The 18,391-nt window shown below is 40.8% G+C and overlaps 1 protein-coding gene across 1 annotated transcript; it reads left to right on the forward strand.

Annotated features, from left to right (window-relative positions):
- Positions 1-283: 283 nt before the first annotated feature.
- On the forward strand, positions 284-16,937 carry LOC147896319 (uncharacterized). Its single transcript, XM_087382264.1, has 16 exons — positions 284-349; positions 4,046-4,215; positions 4,331-4,429; positions 4,521-4,587; positions 4,673-5,924; positions 6,539-6,723; positions 6,828-6,908; positions 7,026-7,070; positions 7,424-7,471; positions 7,866-7,955; positions 8,149-8,275; positions 8,542-8,628; positions 9,134-9,256; positions 16,231-16,295; positions 16,521-16,626; positions 16,843-16,937. The coding sequence occupies exons 1-16, from the start codon at positions 284-286 to the stop codon at positions 16,935-16,937; spliced, it is 2,706 nt and encodes a 901-aa protein (XP_087238390.1).
- The last annotated feature ends 1,454 nt before the right edge of the window (positions 16,938-18,391 follow it).

An 18,391-nucleotide genomic window follows, 5' to 3' on the forward strand; every position in this document is an offset into this window, starting at 1 on the left:
TTAACCTAACTAAATTAGTTAACCTAACCTTCATTGGTTATCCTAACTACCCACTTAGCCTAACTTACTTCTAGTTAACCATCTAACCTAATTGGTTATCACTAACCTAATGTTGGTTGAGATAACCTAATTGTAGTTTACCTGCCGTACCTACAATTAATCTAACTCACCCCAACTAACCTAACCTAGCCTAATCCAGGGTAAATTTAACCTAACCTAGGTTAACACTAACCTCGCATAGGTTAGTTTTAGGGTTTTTTTAATAAAGAGGGGGTGGGCGGCGATGGCGATTGCCGCCGCTGGCCTGGAGGCCAGGAGGAGGGTGGAGGGTAAGTGGGAGGAGGGTGGAGTATAAGTGGGAGGAGGGTGGTCGACGGAACGGAGGCACTGGGGTGGCAGGTGGCGATGACATAGGGAGGCATCGCGGAGAGGAGGTTGGGTGGTGGGTGAGTGGAACAACTGAGTGGTGCCAAAAGGGGACATTGCATCCATGAATGGCGATAGAAATGGGTGGAGCCGCCGTCGCCATCGCCAATCAGTGACCCTTTGGGGCCTTGGCCCTTGAGTGGAGGGGGTGAGACAAGGGGACGTGGGAGGTAGTGGGAAGGGAGGGTGGTTAAGGGGGATGCGGGGGTGGTCGTGGAGGGGGGGAAGGGGGGGGGGGGTGGGGGAGAGTGGGGGGGGGGCAAACAAAAAACTTGATGGAATTTAAAAGGGAGGAGGAGATGATCACCTACAACCTCGGGGGGTTCACCTAAAAAACGTTTAGTGTACCACATGCATTCAAAAGGAGGGGTATTTTAATTTAACTTTTTGGAAAATTTTAACAAGTTTACAATAATAGGAGCCGGGGTTTTTTAATTGAACTTTAGAAAAAAATCACTTAGTTCATAAGTAAAGAGGGGTTTTTTTATTGGGGGGAAACTTTTAGTTAAGTGACCCCTTGAACGCACGTGATACATAGGGTTCCTAAGTAGTGCACCCCCTGAGCCTACAACGCTCTCCCAAATCTTTGTCGATATAGCAAGATTGTTGAGGGCAAATGGATGGTGGGTGGATGGCTAGGTTATTGATGCGAGAAGGGCTCGAAGCAAATCGACAATGAGGATGGGAGTAGGGTGGTGGTTTATGGAGAGGGAGGAGGGTCTTGGGTAGGGCTCAGAATGGGGAAGAGTATGGAGGCTAAATGTGGAAGAAGAAGAATGAGGGGGTGGAGTGGGTTTTTATAGGAATGGTGGGAGGGGTTTAGGATTAGGGTTAAACCCTAAAGCCTTCCCGTGCCCATAACTTTTCATGGTTAGCTTGGATAGCTCTTCTGTATAAAGGAGAAATGTTCAAAATTTCAAGCTCTACATATTGGTGTCCATTAGATAGCCTAATTTATTCTATAAGTGGCTTATTGTTGTTAAGAAATAAAACATATCTTAAGGTAGTGACCCAAGGTTGATGGTTGGGGTGGTTGTTTTTTGCTAGAGTTGCAAAAAAACAATTTACTCTCCTAGCCCTTGAGTGATATGCTTGTGATATTTTGTGGTGGTCTGTTCTTCACACATACTTGCGTATGTCTACTTGTTACTTGAGACGCTAGTCTCCTTGACAATGGCACCAAATGTTGGCTCTTTCCCACTACTTTAGTAGGAAGAGTAGGGTGTTCCTACATGTCTCATTGGAATACGGCAGGCTTCTTGTCACCTACAGATATATCAATGCAGTTGTTTGTAGTATAAGTGTAGCTTAGGAGGGTTAAGTGTGGGAATTGAAGCAAACCATGCACATGCATGCATGAAAGAAACATTCATTAACACGGTCAAGGTAATGGAGGCTTTTTCCTTTGTCGCAAATTGAATGGTTTAGAAAGAGTTTAAGGGTTAAAAAGAGGTCCATGGTTCAGAAGGGATTCTAAGGTTTCTAATAGGTTCTAAGGTCCAAAGGGGGTTTCAGGGTTAGAAGGAGGATCCAAGGTTCAGAGTAGAGTACATGGTGGAGAACTCATCTCCCTCGTAGATCATGGAGGTCAAGGGTTGCGAAACTAATCTAAGAGAGTAAGGGTTTAGGGGGAGCATAGAAGTGGGAGAGGAAGAAGGTGTAAGAGCATAGGGGTGGGGGAGAGAGAGGAGAAGGAGGGAGGAGAGGGAGAGGAGGAGTTGCAAGGTTGGAGGAGGAGTTGCAAGGTTGGAAGAGAGGGGAGTAGGAGGCAAGGATAGGACATGATTTTGGACGTGGAGTGCAAGGGAGAGTGGATAGTTGGAGACAATGGCATGGAACACCAAAGTAGAACTCAATACATTGCCCCAAAGAGTGTGGGCTTCATTCCATTATCAGACTTTCTCTCTGTACATGTAGAACTTGTATAGACGATGCACATATAGAAGTTACATGTAGGAGTTGCATGTTGCATGTAAGAGTTGTATGTAGGAACTGCATGTAGGAATTGTATGTGGAACTTGCATGTTGCATGTAGGAATCAAATGTAGAACTTACATGTAGAACATGCATGCTAAATTCCTAAGAGAAATTATTCCTAGCCTTATGCAAGTACAAGCAGAGTTTTGCCACTACTCTACACATACATTCTTTGCTACTTAAGTCCATGTTGACATAGAGTCAACAAACATATGCGAGAAGGTGCTTTTGATACCATTCTTCTCTCCTAACAATTAGATTATTGTGGGACCATACATGAAATCTTTGAAGTTGATTTTAGATGATTTAGTATTTTAATTCTTGATTTAAAATGGTTTAGAACTATCTACAATGGTCCCAATGCTACAGTCAAGAAAGACAGTAAAGTTTTTTGTGCCATAGATTCCACCAAACTATGGACCAATGAAAGTGATACTTTTGTTCTTTCCAAATATTTTGAGCAAGTACATACTAGTGAATTAATTAAGCTAATGCCTTAATTTTTAAAGAATTGGTACATCTTCATATATACTTAAGCATAAACTAATACAATTGATGGCATTTAATTTGCATCTTGAACATAGGTGGTCTTCCATCCAGATCATTCTGATCAAAGATGGTGGTATGTTGTCCAAGTTGCCTCTCGAGGTAAACATAGTTTTGAAGATAGGGATGTGGATACAGAGATGCTACCAATGGATCTAGTTGATCTCGATGGATCTAGGGAAGAAGATGAAGATCACCATATGGGCCAAGAAAAAAGTGCATATAATGACATCGTAAATGCATGAAGGTGGAGATCACGACATTGGGAAAGAAGATGGGGATCATGTATCACTCGATATTATTGAAGAAGATGAATAAGAGGATTAAGTCTTAGGTAGATGTATAATCTGATGATGATATAGGTCATCAATTGACTATACAGTTAGAGATAAACTTATTTGGATCATGTGGGACTTTACTCCGTTGATGTCAATCCTACTAATTGATTTTTTTACCATTGAAAAGGCTTTTTATCTTCATCCATTTCACTTTTACAGAGGCATTACATACATTTGTATACTAAATTCACCACATGAATAGGATGGCAAACAGCTATTGTTGTATTTTGAAGCCTTCAGAGGCCTTTTTTGCCATCCAAACCTTCAATATAAGGCCGGAAGAAATGTTGGGCTCCAAAATATAAGGCTTAAAAAAGTTCCGGGCTTCAAAATGTACATATAAATACATGAATTTTGTATATATTAGAAGCTAATAGAAGGCCATAGCAGAAGGCAGCCTTCTCACCGAAGGTGAGGGAGTGGAAGGAAATGAAGGTGAGGGAGCGGATGGGAAGGTTGGGAGAAACGGAGAGGTTTGAAGGTGCTAGAAAGGAGGCGAGGGTTCCAAGTGGGGGCAAAAGGGGAGAGGCAAACAATGGAGGGGGAGGAAGAAGGGACAAAGGAGGAGACTTAGGGGGGTTCGAAAGGAAGGCCGGCAGGGAAAAAAAAAAAACAAGGGGACGACGACAACAAAGTGAATAATAATAATAATAACATGAAGGGCTCGTGAATTGGCCAACGTGGACTTTCCTCACGAGCTCCGTCAATGCCATGCAAAATGACGCTTTCTCTGCATCACAATCGTCATCTCCTGCTAGCCACCTTCCAAGCTTCCTAGTGCTCCTCATCCTCCTCCTCCCCCTCCTCCTCCTCCCGCTCCAAGCTTCCTTCCACGTTCGCTCTTCATCCTCCTCCTCCTCCTCCTCCTCCTCCTGCTATGTCTTCTTTCAGAAAAATCATCTCTTCCGGCAAATCCGACCGCCCTAAGGTCTTTCTCTCGTACCATCATCTTACACCCCTCCCCTTTTTCTTCCCTCGCACCCCTCCCATCGACGATTAGCTGCATTCATCCTATGTCCGCCTGCACGTTGCCTTGTTGTTAGCAATCTAACGCCTCGCGATATCGAGAGGGCGCTCTGTCGTGAGAATTCTAGATTACATTTATACTCACTTCCATTTGTAGACCATTGTCGAACGTTCTGGTTTCCACCTTCTTGCATTATGATCTATGATAGAGATTAAGGATTCGACGTTCTTACCATTATGACCGTCTGCAAATAATTATAAGGTCAGGTTTGCAACATGTGATAGAGATTACTGTGTAAAGTCGTTTCACCGCATTATATCGAACAGTATGCAAGTATGCAGTGGTTTGCCCTGCATTCAGCTTACTTCTAGGTTTGCAATGGTTAATTGGTACTCTACATAATTTGTTATGCGTGCAGGCGAGCCCATACTATTATGGTGCTGGATATACAGAAGTGAGAAAAAACGATCACAAGTCCAATGATTCCTTCTCCACCCATCCTCCTGCAAGCTCAGATGACCCCAGACTAAGCAACTATGGTGCCAACATCTCAAGCAGCCGGCATCCGTCCAGGGATGAGTTCTCTACTGGCTCCTCGAACCACCTCTTCGATCAGAAGGCTGAGACCGACTCAGAATCCGTTGATGGAGCACCAACCGCTGTTCGAAAACTTGTAACAGCACTGGAAAGGACCTTTCGGGCGCATTTCAAGGAAAGCACTAGAGACGTCGACGAATCAAAATCGATCGCAAGCTCTACTATCATGGAAGAAAATCCCGCAAATGCAGACGGAGAAGAAGAAAACGAATCCAGCTACCGTATTAACCGTGACGCGGCTACAAACGACCAGCAGGTTGTTGGCAATTCAAAGCCGCATGGTTCCGCTAGTACCAGTTATGGTTTCCCTTCAGAGTCTTTCGCAATCAGGAATAGCGCGAGCACTACCAACGGCCATTATAGAGAACCGACATCGTTGAACAGCGCTGTCCGCGGTTTCTCTTCAATCTCCAACAGCAGCGCATCAGAGTTAGGAAACGACAATTCGACCACGCTACCTAGTAAAATTTTAGAACCGCCTGGAGAGTCGATGGCTAGTTACTTATCTTCAAAGCTGGGCAGCAAGCGCGACCGCTCCGTTAATTTGGAGAGCAGTATCTCCAACACGGAATCTTCTGTAACCGGTCTTGCCAAAATTTCCACGTACGATTCAGGGGAAATAACTGGCTCCACGAATGAGATGGCTAATGAAAAGATGCTTCAAATGCACTTGGAAAACAGTCGGAATAGTTCATCATATACACAACAGAGAGCATCCTCGGAAACCAATCTAGAATCCATGACTTGGCAGTCCCAATTGGACGATCTGAATAGCATAGAACCATTAGACACTTGGATGTCCACGTTTGATAAAACAGCTGAAATGTTTGCAGCTGGAAACGATTTGAAGCAGAAAGAGCAGATGCCTAGGAAAAGCAGCCGTGCAGCTAAAAAAGTCTACCTGTCTGGGGTTGCATCTGCCTTCTACAACGGGGGATGGTTGGGCTTAGATGGAGTTTTATCCTGCTCCAAAATGCTCAAGATCAATGACTTTCTGAAGGAGAGAAGGGATGAGCTCCATGCTGGAGTACCAGGGAAATGGCTCACCATAGTCCTGGGGGGAGAATCCTCAGGTAAGGTCTCCAACCATTCCATTCAACTTAGGTTTGTCAATCAAACGTGCTGTCCAAAGACATAGGAACTAGCCCTGAAAGGTACTGCACCAAACCATTTTCATAATGTGTTCATTCTCACGGCGTGGGAAGTGGATAGCGCAACTCTTCAAAGTTGAGATTTCTGCTACATGGGGGACCGCTCTCAACAGTTAAGCTGATTTCCGGACACTTTCCCTACAGCCCTCCAATTAATTACAATGTTTAGCTCTTGCATCATCAAAGAAACCTGAGTTTGTGCCTGATAGGGTATGTGAATAGATTTTTTGAGTCAGGTTGCAGGCTTGTGTATTTCATTGCTGTTTTTGGGTCTTCCCAGCACCTTCTAACCTCAATTTTCAAATTCGTTGACTAAGTTAAAAAGTAAAGAATTACAACCTTGATGTTTGAAAGTTAAAATTACGTCCAAATTCTTCAACATTTAAACAAACATTCAACTGAAACAATTCATAATCTTTGCTCAATAATAAATGCTGGACGCTATCTTCAAACTCCAAATCAATGTTTGTGGGTGAACTGTATACATACATTTAAAAACTCTCAATCTAAATTGCAAAGGATTATTTTCTTCACAGATTTGAGCACGATCGTTTCCACTATTATGTACGCATACTTTCTTACTTTGACAACAAAACCCGAGCAGCTCTGTGTCGTTCCGCTGATAAATATGGAACGGGCAGACCTTGTTCTTCATCCGGAGGTGTCATGGCTGTTCAACTCTTGTGATCTGGACATTGATTCTTTGCTCTTCCTGGACGAGGTAATTCCACTTATAGAGGAGGGACTTGTGGCAGTCTTAAACTAACTATTTCTCTACTATTGGAGCTATGAAATCTTGGAAACTTGTTTGGCTTTTGGAATCAGATCAGCCTTAATTATTACCACAGATATGGTAGCCTTCGACTTGTGCTGGTAAATCATAGCAAGCTTTCTGATAGCCAAGAGGTGCGATGGCGCTGCTGTTGTTAAAACATGGTCTATCATGGTGGCTTAAATATGTTTATTAATGTCCAGGTACTATAACCTGCACTAATCTCGCTGAACAATGGATGTTAATCACAGAATCTCAAGAATGACGTTGAAGAGATCCTTGACATTAATGCTGAGGTAACAATCATGACTCTTTCTACTTATCTGTATTTTAGAACTCATGTCTGTCACTCGGGCGGTGTCCTTTTCTTGGGGAGTATTTTCGTGATGATTACTGTGAGCTTTGGCATATTACAAAACCGAAGGATGTTGAAAAGTTATGGTTATTCCAGTTAAAAGAAACCCAGGAGTGGTTACCTCTGATTACTTCAATGCTTCCATATGCTATGGGGATCTGATTCTAATGTCTCTGCCATTCATTATAGTTTCCCCAGTTAAAGATAGCTGCACAATATGACAAACTTTTCCATTAGAGATCTTCATTTCCTCATAAAAGCTTTACTGTAATATACGTCTATATGTTTCTTCAGGTTGAACCTAGTGCTTTTCCTCATTTGAGAACGGTAATATCAGAGGAGGTATTGTTCAAAAGCTCTTACATTTCATTCCTTTAAACATTTCCTGGTTTTGCAATTGTAAAGTCTCGTGTACCAATTTCTGATAGTAACGTGATAACTTCTCTGCATGAGATTCAGGATCACTTTTCTCTGCCAACTGCCTTGTTTTCATCCTGCAAGGTTTAAAACCAATAGAGGGCTCAAATCTTAAATGTATTTAAAGCAATATTTTCATTCCAACCTATATTTAGCACTGCATCCGCTCTATATTGGACTCAGTTTGGTGTCACTCAGAAAGACTTCATCCCAACAGAAGGATCCCAACCCTGAAGTATCATTGTCAGCAGGGTTGAATGTTTGACAGAGTTGCATGATTTCATGATTCTGGAAGTTTTCCATGTTTATACCTTGGCAGGATGTTGGATCAAGCTGTACCATTATAGCAGAAAGTTTTGCCAAACACCAGCCCGAGCTACTAGGTGGAAGAGCTATCTGTAGGCTCATGGTAATCTATGAAAAGCTCTTCCTAGCAATATGGAGGATTCAGTCTAGTCTATCAATGTGTATTCACATTGTATTATATAAATGCATGGAGATTTGTAATAGCTGCATGACTACATTTGTAACATATCTCGGATACTGTTGCCTTTTGTGTTCTCACAAAGGTGTCTACATGCCCTTTTCTTTGATTTTACCAGTTGGCAGCAATCCTCTTAGATACAGCGAATCTAGCAGCTGAAAAGTCAACTCGTCGAGATATTTCTATGGTCACATTATTACTCAATGGAGCAGGACGCTATGGACAGAATGGGTTCTTCAAAATATGTCCGTCATCTGAACTCAGTAAATTAACAATCAAATTTTGTTGTAGTGGAAGGCAAATTCAGTGGCAGGACGTTTAGAATGCACTGATGGAGCTACTATGTTGTCCACTAAAATAAAATTTGGCATTGAAGAACAGTCTGTCTGAAAGATAGTTTTAGTACTATGCGCCTCCTCAGGGTTAATTCGAGTCACAAAGATATGCCATGTAGATCGGATCATTATTCTCTCCTCTTAATTATCATCTTCCTATTGACATGTTGATGCAGTGAAACACAAGTCACACGATCTATCGCTCATGAACACCAGTGAGATTCTGCGGAAACACTTCAAGCAGTTCACATTTTTCTCCTCTGGTAAGAAACAACGTACACATGGTCATTATCAGGAAAATAAATCGCATGCTCTAATCCTCACACTTGAAACAGAATAAAGCACAGAAGACAGACTCCTAATATGTGCATAATGCGTCAGCAAAAACTTCTCTCTTTATTCCATCTAAGAAAAAATTGGGAACCCTTGTTGGACATCTGACAGCAAGGAGATTTCCCTTGGTGTGTTCAAACTGGTCTGGAATGCTTGCAAGGACATCTGATAAGATTAAAACTTCCTGGTGTTAAAGGAGCATTATAAGATTTTAGGAGGATCTACTGAAATATTTTAAATATTTATGTGTTAGAGTCAACAGAAAAATTATAACAGAATGTGAGCTTTCTATCGACGTGTGGAAAAACCTTGGAACTTGGTTGTGTGGAAGAACCAAAAGGATCTGACAAAATTTGGAATGTGATTGCGAGCATGGATTAACAGGGACATTGGAAGATGAAGAATCAAATTATGAGGCAAATATGAAGGAAGAAGATGAGACAAGCCATGCAGCAAGAGGCGAATGTGCAATGGTGGGCATGAGCTCATTGCACATACCGTTGAGCCAAGTGTTGAGCTGGGAGCCAGATTCCCCACAAACCATTCACCACTTTCAGAGTAATCCTCTAATTCCTTCCACACTCAGTTGTATCATTTTGCAGTTACTTCCCCCATCTGATATCAACACCACATCTTTTGATCTCAATGCTTTTACCACAGGCACTATATAAGATCTTTCCGCTGTGTTCCCTTGGACTGGTCCATTTTGTTTTGCCAGAACTTTTCCAGTTTGTCCATTTTCCCTTCAATCAGCATCAAACTGATTTTAAGATAAGGGAGTGGAAGTCTCAGTAAATCTTAGGAGTTTGCTTTTCCATACCATATCTGATGGTGATTCAGAACGTACACCACATATCTTCAAATCCTTATGATAGGAAGAACGGGGTTGCTTTCTCTCTGGATACGAGTACATCCATGAAGTACCTTATGTGAGTAAATCTCCTTGGCAATACCAGCTGTAGATTTCCCAATTGATCTTAGGAGGAACTCACCCAAGAAACACGCGTTGAGTCGACTTAACATGATTGTCATTTACAGTCTATGCTCATATGTGTCATGCCATGATTAGTGGCCCACCATAGTCATGACAATCAATAAATCTCCTTGTGAGAGGTAGAGCATGCAATAGTTGGTTATCATCATCAATTGATTGGGGTAGCAACTCCATTCCATAATCTACCACGTCTCAAAGAAACACATCAAGGCTTTCATGATGCCATGTGTGCACCAGAACGTCCTGAACCACTAATGCGATCCTGGACAGTCCAATGAGTAACCTGTGGCAAAAGGATGAGTTTCAGTTTCAACCCTATGCCATGACGTGTTCACTTTATCCTTCTTTGGAATATGTCTCCACATCCCCTTGCATTTAGAAGCACATTGGTGACCTTTCTCTCTTTTGGGTGTGTTTTCTAGGCAAGCTATGGGCATTGGTCTTAAATGTTCAACAGATTCCATATTAAATCTGATAAGAATCTATGGGCACTACTTAGAGACTAACTCCTTGCCCTCTCATAAAAGGCTGGTTTTCCATATTCGAAATTAGCCTCCCTCACACGAAAATGGAAGTCTACATGGCAGGATACTCTCAAGGTGAAGATATGAACATTAAAATGGACTAGGATATCTTTCATGTAGGCGTGTCTGTGTGCATGTGTTTTATATGTGGCCATTGTAGTCCCCACTTCCATAAGGGACATGAAGAGGTCCCCATAAATTACTTTTCAAAGGAAGGTAATGTTCCACGTATAACTCTTAGCTCATGCTCTATATATTGCAACCTTCTATACCGCTGCTTTTGAGCCACTGTAGTCCAAGTTCTCTAAATGGATCACTTTAAAAAATCATATCTCAAGGAAAATATTAAAGGTTCAATCTCGTCTCTATAAGACATACTAATAATCTAATATCATTTATGAGAAAGAGCATAACGATAGTTGATAACAGTAATTGATGGTTCAATCTAGTCTCTGTAAGACATCCTAATAATCTAATATCATTTATGAGAAACAGCATAATGATAGCGTATAACAGTAATTGACTTTGTGTTAGAATGCAGGAAAATATGTATTCTATTGAATGTGTATCTCTTATATATATAGAAATAAGAGTCACGTTTGAGAGGGTATGTGCACCAAAAGATGTTAGAAAAACGTAGAGGTGGGTTTCTTTTTTAGGACCGACTGGAATATGAACCCGAGATCACAAGGTACTAATGTGGAACACAGCTCACATACATTTGTTATACTTGAAAGTAAGAGGGCAATCCAGATCCGTAAGAGTGCTCATATGTATAGCCAAAAACAGAAAGCTATAGAGGTGAATCCTAAGTGCAAAGACTTGCCCAGGTATGTACTAACGCCTCTGGAAACCACCTCTCAGGTAAGGTACCAAAACAGGCTCTGTTTTGCTGCAACCTCTGTACGAAACTCTTTACTCTCTTTGTGGTGCAGACAAAGCTCCCTTTGCTTTGTGCACCCTTATGCTCTCCTTCCGTATGTGGATGTGCACCTAGGTATGCCACAGAGGTTATGGCTTCTGCCTTGCAAGTAACTCTCTATGATGATGTAGATCCCTTAGGCTTGCTGCTGCAGTCCTAGCTCTCCAGTAGAGGGCTGTTCTGCAGGCTGGAGTGGGCAGGAGATGCTCAGGACTGCCACCAATGAATGTGTCAAATGACTCCAGAATTGAGCTTTATATAGCCTGTGATCTTGCTGACCTGGACCATAGTTACTAGGGAGCGTGTACACCAACCGAAGGCCAACCCCCTAGGGAACGGGAACGCCAAAATCTTAGGGGGACGGGAACGGGAAGGGTTTGCCATATCACCATACTCATTAAAAAACCACACTATCTGGACAACTGCTTTTGGACGAAATTTGGAGTTAGGATGTCAGGACATAAACACAATCCTGATGATAGATGAATCAGGACTCCAAATTTGGAGTGAGAAACTTAGGACATAAACAAGATCCTAATGATAGACAAGACTTAGGTTGGGTAATAGCATAGGGAAAGTTTCAAAGTCGTTCCATAGGTGTTCTCTAGCGTTCCGTAGCCATTCCAGAAGTCTCATGTTCCATAGGTGTTCTGTAACCATTTCTGAAGGGAATGCCGTTCCAGCGTTCCACAGTTAGGGAACGGGGTTCCCTGGCAACTATGACCCGGACAGACTGGCCCATCAGTCTGCAAGCCAACCGGGTCTGTTTCACTGCAGACTTTATCTGCTCCATAGCGCTTGCAGATAGCCAACTGTCTCTGACTGTACAAAGACCTGTTACAGGCCTCTTAGCCGGATGTGGACCTCTGTTGTTCCTGCACAGCCTGCTGCAGCTTCTATGCCTCTTTCTATACCTGCTGCTGCTATACCTTTTTACTTTCCCTGTTGCTTGACAACTTGATGAGGAGCAAATATGCCTCCCAAGAAAATAAACCTTTATGAACATGGTGATGTAAAATTTTTTCCATGATCTTATTTCCTTGGTCAGCCTGTCCTTTAGAAATTGATTGATATTGTTTCCTTTTTCCTTCTTGGGACTATTTTGGATGCCTAACTTAAGGGCTTTACAATCGACATAGGACTGCTTTTGATGGAACCCATTTAGGGGCTGGAATGAGCCACATGGGGCTATAGTATACTGATTGTAGTATGGCATCATATAGGAACCCGTGAGGCACACATAGGAAGATGGGTCTAGAGTAGATTTACTCTTGATACACAGAGGTTGGCCAATAGACATTGATGGCTAGTTGTTGCAGGTGCGGACTGAAGGTTAGCGGGGGAAATATTTTGGCGAGCTTTTTAATGTGAGCTTTTTTACCATTTCCTTTGTTTTTGCGAGCTTTTTTTAGAAATCCATACATGTTTTTGTTATAAGAAAGATGGGGAGGTTAGAAAGAGGGGGAGAGAATATAGGATATGTTCATTTTCATAGCATGTGGGGGGGGTGGAAGAGTGTATACTATGCACAAGGGGGGGGAGGATATGAGTGGCAGTAGGAGGCAAAAAATTATGGAAGATATGTCCATATTCAAAGTAGAAGGGAGGAACTATGGGAGATATGTACATTTTCAAAGTGTATAATTTGACAGATTTGACCTCAGCTAGCGCAGACTCAAAAATGCAGACTCAAAATAGGCCCCAAACAGGCCAAAATGACAAAAACACCATTTTTCCAATTTTTATCAGAATATGGTCATGTTGGTACTCAAAATGACCGGAATTCGACGAGGAATCCAAATATGAGGTCAAATCTATCAAATTATACACTTTGAAAATAAAAAGATTTCCCACATGCTCTCCCTTCCCCTTTACATTTAGTAGATGAACATAACTTTCACATTCCTCATCCTCTCTCTCCTCCTTGCACTCCTCTTTGCATACCTTATAAGTTCCCCCTCTACGTTCTCCACTATGAGAATGAATATATGTTCCAACTCCCCTCCCCTCCCTTCTCCATGCCACCTTACCCATGCGCCCGTCCCTCCCCCTTTCCTTTATCTCCCCTCCCCCCCCTCTCTCCTCTTAACTGCAACCACAACCCAAACTTTTAACCCACCCCACTCCATGACCCCCCCCCCCTCTCTCTCTCTCAGGTGAATGAAAAGCTCGCAATATTCATGAAAATTGAAAAAAAGCTCATGACAAAAAGCTCACCAAAAAATCACACCCTTAGTTAGCCAAATGACCGACTTGGTGCCCAAGCGCCTGAGGTAGTTGGTCTCATTTAGGGGCTGGAATGAGCCACATGGGGCTATAGTATACTGATTGTAGTATGGCATCATATAGGAACCCGTGAGGCACACATAGGAAGATGGGTCTAGAGTAGATTTACTCTTGATACACAGAGGTTGGCCAATAGACATTAATGGCTAGTTGTTGCAGGTGCGGACTGAAGGTTAGCCAAATGACCGACTTGGTGCCCAAGCGCAAACTGAGGTAGTTGGTCTCCAATTTCAAGGAGGGACAGATTGCCCATTCTCTATATAGAGGGCACTGGGGCCCCATCCCATTCAATAGCACTGAAACCACTACAGGGTACGAGAAGGAAAGGGATTGCAACATGAGCTCAATTTTGAAGCCATTGTAGGTAGTGTTTTCCTTATGTGCTTGATTATGAGCATGTCTATGATACTTTGTCTGGCATGTTTTGTTGTGCTTTTCCAAATTTGACATGTCTTATCACATGTGTGTACACTGTGAGTGGGATCTAGAGAGTTATGAGTTTCCTTTGGTGGAATATCTGTACGATACTTTGTCTGGCCTGTTTTGTTGTGCATTTCCAAATCTGACAATGTCTTGTTCACATGTGTATACACTGTGAGTGGGATCTAGAGAGCTATGAGTTTCCTTTGGTGGAAGATCTATCTGTGAGGATTAGCTAGGCTTTCTGCCCAATTCTTTGACATGGAATCAGAGCCTAGGGGTTCTAAACAAGTGATCTACTCATTTAATAGGTTAGTACACTGATATGTGGCATTGCTAATGTGGCCATATTCTTGACCTATTCTTGATTTTATCCTAAAAACTAGGGTTAGTCATCTAGATGAGTATTTATCCATTTGACCATTGCATACATCTAGACAAAATCTAGAATTTAATGAAAACATTACAGGGTTTTTGTTAAGTAAGAACCTTTCAGACCATGCCGAACCTAGCCTATGGATTTTTGTTTTGTAAGACCCTTCCAAACCTAGCGTATGTATCTTCAAGCTTGATGTTATGGCTACTTGTCTAGCTTATAGAAATTGCATACACTTTTTATGCATCATTGATCCTGCTTAGGATTTAGGTTGGTTGTAGTTGTCTTCCCCAATACTAGGCTCTATCCAGGTTAGTATTTAACTTGCATTGAAGAAAACACTTAAATTCTATGTTAGCCTCAAGTGACCACACACATTGCATTCATGAGATGGAAGGAACAAGAAATTATAAGCAACCAAAAGAAACAAACTAAAATTAGGTGGATGCATTTTTTCCTTCTGGATTTGCAAATCTCCTTGGGTTTTGGCTTGAGTAAGGGTGGACGGGGGGCGAGCGGCGGCCAAGGGGGAACTATTGTCTAACTTGTGTAAGGGTGGAGCACCTTTTAGCAGGTTCAAAGGTGTGGGCTGGTTTTAAAGAATCCAAAGGTGGGGTGCACATACATGCATGTTTTTCATTAGTTAGGTCTTGTAGGAAATGCTCTGTATGGTGTCACACATGGTGCATTAAATGAATCATGTTGGGCCCTAATAAAATGGCCTCGCTTCATCTACAATGCACAGCTATATAGGTTTAGTTAGCTACATGCCTCTAAGACAAATGTCACAACATTTACAAAGGAAAGTATTTTTTCTTGTTGTGGTCATTTCATCCTCTGAGATTCTTCTATACGTTGGGAAACTCCTTCAACCAAATGGCCTACTCTCATTTTTGTTGAGCATAGTTATATAATTACATAATTGTAGTAGAGAAATAATGAGTCTCCATGCAAGCTACATAAGATTTAAACTCATAAAGCTTTAAATTCATTAGATGAATCAATAAACTTTAGCTCATAATTCTTTATTATAAGACATAGAATTCGAAATGGTTATATGGACTTCTATATTCTGCCATCATGTAAGCCTTCATAAGTACACCTATGTCTGGCATGAAACCCTTAGACTCTTTTATATCTTTAAAACTATATGACTAGAGGACACATGATAAGTTTTAACTAATCTTATTTAGATAAAATTTAGCTAGAATGGTAGACCCTCGATCTGTAAGTGTTTTTTCAAAGAAATGTTTTCTAAAAGTATACATATATATTTTTTTAAATTTATTTATGTATGTATGGACTTCTATATTTTGCCATCATGTGAGCTTTCATAAGTACACCTATGTCTGTCATGAAATCCCTTGGACTTTTTATATCTTTAAAGCTATATGACTAGAGGACACATGATAAGTTTTTGCTAATCTTATTTAGATAAAATTAGCTAGAATGGTAGACCCTCAATCTGTAAGTATTTTTTCAAAGAAATGTTTTCTAAAAGTATACATATATTTATTTATTTATGTACGTATGTATGTATGTAGAAACACACACACACACACACACACACATGATTTTTTCTATTGAAGGTAAAATGAAATTGAATAAAATCAAGGTGGTATAAGTTTGATCATGGATTCCTTGACTACATAGAGTGCTTTCACTAGAGACTATGCACTTAAGAATGTATAAATAAATATAGCACTAAGTAAACATTTTAGCAAATGATGGATAGTTGAAGGACCACCTGGTTATACTATACTCTATGTTAATTTGGTAAATATTAACTAAGTATTCAATGAAATGTGTTGGGTTTCTTTTTCTAACAAGATTAATGATATTTTTTGTTCACCTTCCCCATACAATTCATTACAATTCTTTTCTTTACTTTATGATTCATGTCAAATAATGAAATTAAAGCCGCTAAAAACGTTATCTACTACCTTTGATTTTCATATGTACTTGTCCATGATAGTGCAAATTGTTTTTTGATGGATATACCAATTTCAGTATCAACAAAGTTGAAGCTCTTTGTGCTCGTCACCGGATATTATGAAACACGTATGATATTTAAGGTTAGTATTATTTGTGTTTTAATGTAGGATATCTAGCTTTGTAGTATCATTTTGTAGTATTGTTCACACAAGGGTGTGCTCAAGCTATAATCCTCCAATCCTTTTACTTTTTTGCAATTAGAGTTTTTAAGATTAAAATTGATATTTTTAGAACAAGCATGAAACATAATACATACCTCTATGAATTCTATGAATTTGATTGGATTGCATTCAATACATGAACAGAGAGAAGTTCTACTTGCGGCAAATGATAGCCATCTTCTAGAAGAAATATTTTCTTTTATACTCACAAACAATTACGGAGTCAAATTTATGGCTCTACAAAACCCAGGTTTGAACCTGTCACACCTTCCAATCAACTATAAATGCTTTTTTTGGTTGTACAATGACTTAACTACATCTATAGGCCTATTGTCTAGTATGTGAAGAATACAAATTAAGCCAAAGAAATGTGTTATTTTTCCTCTCTATTTTTTAAAAACACATCCAATCTTGCTCTTCATAGATTGCATAATTGTGTAAAACATTACTTTTATATGTATGGCAGGACTTCTATCAGGAATGAAGGCTTTTACTATAGAAGGTAGAAGGGTTTCGCGAACAATTGTACAACGTATTATTGAAGATTTTTTCTCTCGATAAGATTCATTTAACTAACTCCATGTAATTGTCACAAGATTTGAACATTGTGACTCTATTTGCTCAACTTACAATGGTAGCAATTTTATACACCTTGCAATACCATTAAAATGCCATTTTTTCTTATACTAACCAAAAATATTTAGTCCATCTTGAACTATTTTCACAATACATAGGATTTGACAATTGATAATATGGAAGAATCAAATTGAATGATGGCCTAACATTCTTCAACCATCATATTATGTGCAAGCATGATTTGTACTTTACTATATCAAAATCCTTCATGTATCTCTTTAGATCTCTTTTATTTGGTCAAGAAAGATTTTCAATTTGTGAAAGTGCAATGTTTATGTGAAATTTTCAAATATATATTTCCATTCACAGGCTCATATTAGCATTGAGTTGGAATCAAACTGTAATAACAATGACTTTGCATCTAGTTCACAAGCTTAGATTAGCATTCAGTTGGTTGATCAGGCTGTAATAACAATAGTTTAGAATGAGAACTAGCATTAAGATGAGATAGACTGTAAGAACATATTAAACTCTTAGAATTACCATCTAATCTCACGTCATGAGCAACCATCTAATTGCACGTCATGGCTAGACGATGATGTATATGACCGCCTATGCTAGACTGGGCTACCAGTAAAAATGGGTGTATGTGCCACCGCTCATCCCCCACCATCCCATTGAATTATTATGATCTTGGCTCCACGATGATCGAGAAATTCTCCCATGGCAGCCATCTAATCGCTCGTCATGGCTAGACGATGATATAAATGACTGCCTAGGCTAGGCTAGGCTACCAGCATGGCACCACTCCTCCCCCCTCTTCCTATTGAATTATCATGATATTGGCTCCGATGACCAAGAAATTCTAGCATGTCAACCATCTAATCGCACGTCATGGCTAGACGATGATGTAGATGACTACCTACGCTAGATTGGGCTACCAGCAAAATCCAGTGGGTGGATTGTGTGCTCTTAGTAGCGATAGGCACCATAGTCACACAATTGACACAAGAAATGAAGGGGAAAAGAGTGGGAGGGTGGAAAGTGTAGCTATATAAAGGCCTTAAGGGCAGAGACACAATTCATCGCACCTAGGAAAATTTCTCTCCTACCCCTTCCACGCTCTCTCCAAGCCCCCTCTACCCCTATGATGAATCTTCTGCTACCTGCAACGTTGATGCCTAGTCATAATGCAGCCCAAGTCATGGGATCCATTGTTTGCCTTGGTTCTCCATCTTGCAACACTCCACCAGCCATAGCCATGACCAAGGGATTTGCAAGATGGGAAGCCAAGGGAAACGAGTTGTTGTTGTTCCATCACGTACTGGCAGAGAACTCTTATTGGTGATGAGACTCTCATAATTGAGCACAACCTTTGGCACTAAGGAAGGAGAACTCAACTTGGTGATAAGCTGTAACACACTGAGAGGATGCATCAG

The sequence above is a fragment of the Dipteris shenzhenensis genome, chromosome 12, assembly GCF_047967505.1.
Source record: "Dipteris shenzhenensis isolate YYH24624 ecotype China chromosome 12, Dip_SZ_1.0, whole genome shotgun sequence".
In the NCBI taxonomy this organism is placed as follows: Eukaryota; Viridiplantae; Streptophyta; class Polypodiopsida; order Gleicheniales; family Dipteridaceae; genus Dipteris; species Dipteris shenzhenensis.